Source organism: Electrophorus electricus, chromosome 15 (assembly GCF_041902795.1).
Source record: "Electrophorus electricus isolate QZ-2024a chromosome 15, ASM4190279v1, whole genome shotgun sequence".
In the NCBI taxonomy this organism is placed as follows: domain Eukaryota; kingdom Metazoa; phylum Chordata; class Actinopteri; order Gymnotiformes; family Gymnotidae; genus Electrophorus; species Electrophorus electricus.
This window is the reverse complement of record NC_137511.1, coordinates 26306380-26310000: the sequence shown is the minus strand read 5'-3', so window position 1 is coordinate 26310000 and position 3621 is coordinate 26306380. Positions and strand designations below refer to the sequence as shown.

Genomic DNA, 3621 nt, shown 5'->3' with positions numbered 1-3621 from the left:
GAAATTCATTAATTATTGGAAATTTGGCCCTTTTAATATGACTATTGCCGAAGGTTGCAATATGCAAATGAGGTGCCTAGCAAATGTAATTTTTTACTGTGGGCGGTGTACATCCTGACCAATCACAGACATTGAGATTAGCATTCTGACAGTGTGTGGATGAATGGCATTTCCTTGATCCGACGACTGTCAGTAATTTGCGCAGAATATTGCAGCCCAGTCTGTATCCATAATCCAGGAATATTTGGACCCGGTTTGTACCCATAATCCAGGAATATTGCAACCCAGGCTATACCTATAATTCAGGAATGTTGTGACCCAGTCTGTATCTATAATCCTGGTATTTTGTGGCCCAGTCTGTATCCATAATCCAGGAATATTGCGACCCAGTCTGTATTCATAATACAGGAATATTGCGAGCCAATCTGTATCCATAATACAGGAATATTGCAACCCAGTCTTTATCCATAGTTTAGGAATATTGTGAGCCAGTCTGTATTCATAATACAGGAATATTGCGAGCCAATCTGTATCCATAATACAGGAATATTGCGAGCCAGTCTTTATCCATAATCCAGGAATATTGCGAGCCAGTCTTTATCCATAATCCAAGCTTCTCTTGTGTCTTCTCCGTTTCTGTTCCATGTTTTGTGAAGTGTTCTGTTAACCCTGTGGGCCAGAGGTTGTGTGAGCCCCGTGGTAATTCCTGTGTTCACAGCTGTTGGGCATTTGAATTGCCATTAGGTTGCATATATAGTCTGTGCGCGTGTGCGTGTGCGTGCGTTCACACGCGTTTTATTTAATCACGTCACGTCTGTTGTAGTCCCTGCAGGAAAGATGACGGCGTGGTCACCATACAGTCCAGAGCTGTCTTCTGTTCCTCCTCCATCCCAGAATTCCCTGCAGCACCGTAAGCACTGCGCGGAGCTTCCTCCGCCCCAGGATGTAGCGGTGGTCTCCCGCAGGGGGCGAGGCCGTCTGGAGAGCCCGCCTTGTAACCGCTACGCTGGGGACTGGACCGTTTGCGGGCGGGACCTCGCTGGGGACCGGAGCGTCCGTGGGCGAGACTTCCTGTCCGACGACGTCGATTACGATGAGGTGGCAGGAAGTGAGGAGGAGGAGGATGAGGAAGAGGATAAGACAGAGGCGTGGGTGCCCTCGAGCTGTCTATACTCTGAGGACTTTGCTCTGGACTTCGATGCCCCGTTTACATGCAGACTGAGTCTGAAAGACTTTGACAACTTAATCTCAGATCTGGAGAGAGAACTCGCCAAACAGATCAACATCTGTCTCTGAGCTCCCCCCAGGTCTGACCACTGTATCTGTAATCACACGGCACAGGAATTCTAAATATCACTATAATTTAATAACTCAAGTGAGTTATAATTAACATTTTATTGTTTCTTATAACACTGGACTGCATTCCTAAATCAAGCAGTTAACATTTATTGCACAATGTCATAAACGTGATCTAGTAAACAGTAAATATTTACTAATGATGTATAGGGACTTCAGATACAAGGGTTGGTCTTCGTGAGATGGTAATGAAGTAGACGTTTGTTTTTTTGTACTGACGGAAGAAGAACATGTTAGTTCTGCTTTAGTACGTATGATGTTTATTCACAATCACCTGACTGGGTGTGTACAGCGCAGATTTTGTCCCGTGGGGGTCAAAACACACCTCATAATTCCAGTCCAATCTTCCAAGATTAACGTGTTGTCTGTGCGCTACAGGGACGCAGCGTTGTTAGACTCCGGTTTCTGCGTGTTGCCGAGAGCTATGGCGTGCCACAGTGTTGGACTGAAATCGAATTTTTCTAGTTGCTGAATACTTAAATAAGTTCTGCTACAGGAGGCCAAACGCTGAACCCCTTAAAGACTGCTGTGGCAGTCCTCTGAGGACCGGAGCCGGGGCTGAGGAGGTCCAGGTGGGGGGGTGCCTCCAGCAGGACCTGCTTGATTGCTGTTCCTCGTCCCAGGAATGTTCTCCTTCTAGGAGCCAGTGATGCCTGCGCCTAGAATTCTTTCCACCGGGACATTCTGTGATTGGTCCAGTAATACCACTTCCTGTCAGCTGGAGTCTTTAACACTCAGCATGTACCCCTCTTTCAGCTTGCCTTCATTGAGACAGCATGATTTTGTCCTCAATGGTTTTGGCTAAATAATCCTGAGGAATTGGTCAGAAAAACCAAATACAGATTATATAGCTGTGAGATTTCTGTTTGTGATGTGAATTCAGGTGTTAAAATCACATTAATTCTCAATATTAATGTGGACAATCATAACATAAGTTAGGGACCACCAAAGTTAGTTAGAAGAGAAAAAAAATTTACATTTCAGTTTTATTTGAATGGATTAATGTGACAAAATGTGCCGCGTTCATTTGAGCATGTCAGGGTAAATGAGACCAGATGAACGAGTAATGAATCTATTGTCCCAAACACAGATTTATCCTGGAGCAAGACCATTTTTCCCACAGTGAAGAATGCAGTGGCGTTTAATCCAGTTCATCTGCTCAGTCTGTGTCTCGAAAACAAGCACTCGACTGATCTGGACACGCTGACATGCTTGTAACTGGCTTTCAAACCAAAGACATTTGATACTCGTATTGCACTTCAGTATTGTGTGTAAGATTATTTTCTGATGTCTGCTTTGGTCCAATGCAGCACACAGCCTTACATTCTGACACACAAGCACGGTACAAACATTGAGCCAAATGTCATTTAATATTTGATGACGTTGTAGAGGGAATTCAAAGGCCATAACTGAACGAGAATTTCACCTTCATGCAAAAATGATTTCATTGTATTTAGCTTTTTTCCTATATTCTGTTTTGTTGTATAAACAGTATTATTTTATATTGCACATTTACAGGAAGCACTTATTGCTCTGTTTACGATGCCTGTGCATGCAAATGTAAAGGACGCTCTCTCTAAGAAGGTACCTTCAGGTACCTTTCAGTGTTAATCTGCAAAATTTGTAAAAAAAAAAATAAAAGCACAGTATTCTAATTCTCCCCTCACTACTTCATAATAGTATCGTTTGTATGATAAATCGATGTGTTCTTGTGTATGACAAATTTGAATATGTTTAGTAAACTTTGTTTGCGGTTACAATACAAATCTACATTTGACCTTCCTGTAACGTGCGGTGGCCCGAGTGCCATAGAGCGAGGGGCAGGATGCACAGACTCCACTGACTGAGACGTACATTTATTAACATAGGACACTACCGGCACTCACAAGATTCACACACGAGGAACACGAAACGGTTAACGTTAGACAGATACAAGAAACACGAGTACGTTTTACACGAAACATCCACACATACGCCTACAATAACCAACACTCCGCACCCTTTGACACGGGTGTATATACATTTAGACGAACAAGGTGCAGGTGTGGTTACAAACAAAACCACCCTCCCACCGCACGTGGTGGGCCAAACCACGTCACTCGGGGGGAGGTGAGCGTTCCGTGACACTTCTCAGTATCTTCGAGGTGTTTTGAGAATGGGTTCAGAGAACCGGGAGAAAGTAGACGCACTGTTTTCTGGAATCAGCTCATGCGTGTTGTAAGGGAACTTGGGTGTGTGGACATAATATAAAAAATGAACATTCCT

General features: G+C 43.8%; 1 protein-coding gene across 1 annotated transcript in view; it reads left to right on the top strand.

Moving 5' to 3' along the window:
* syde1 (synapse defective Rho GTPase homolog 1) overlaps window positions 1-3011 on the top strand; it is a 15663-nt gene extending 12652 nt beyond the window's left edge. The window contains exon 8 of the mRNA XM_027030965.3: window positions 824-3011. Within this exon, the coding sequence (XP_026886766.2) occupies window positions 824-1296 (473 nt within the window). The 3' untranslated portion in view covers window positions 1297-3011. The remainder of the gene's footprint in view (window positions 1-823) is intronic.
* Window positions 3012-3621: the final 610 nt, after the last annotated feature.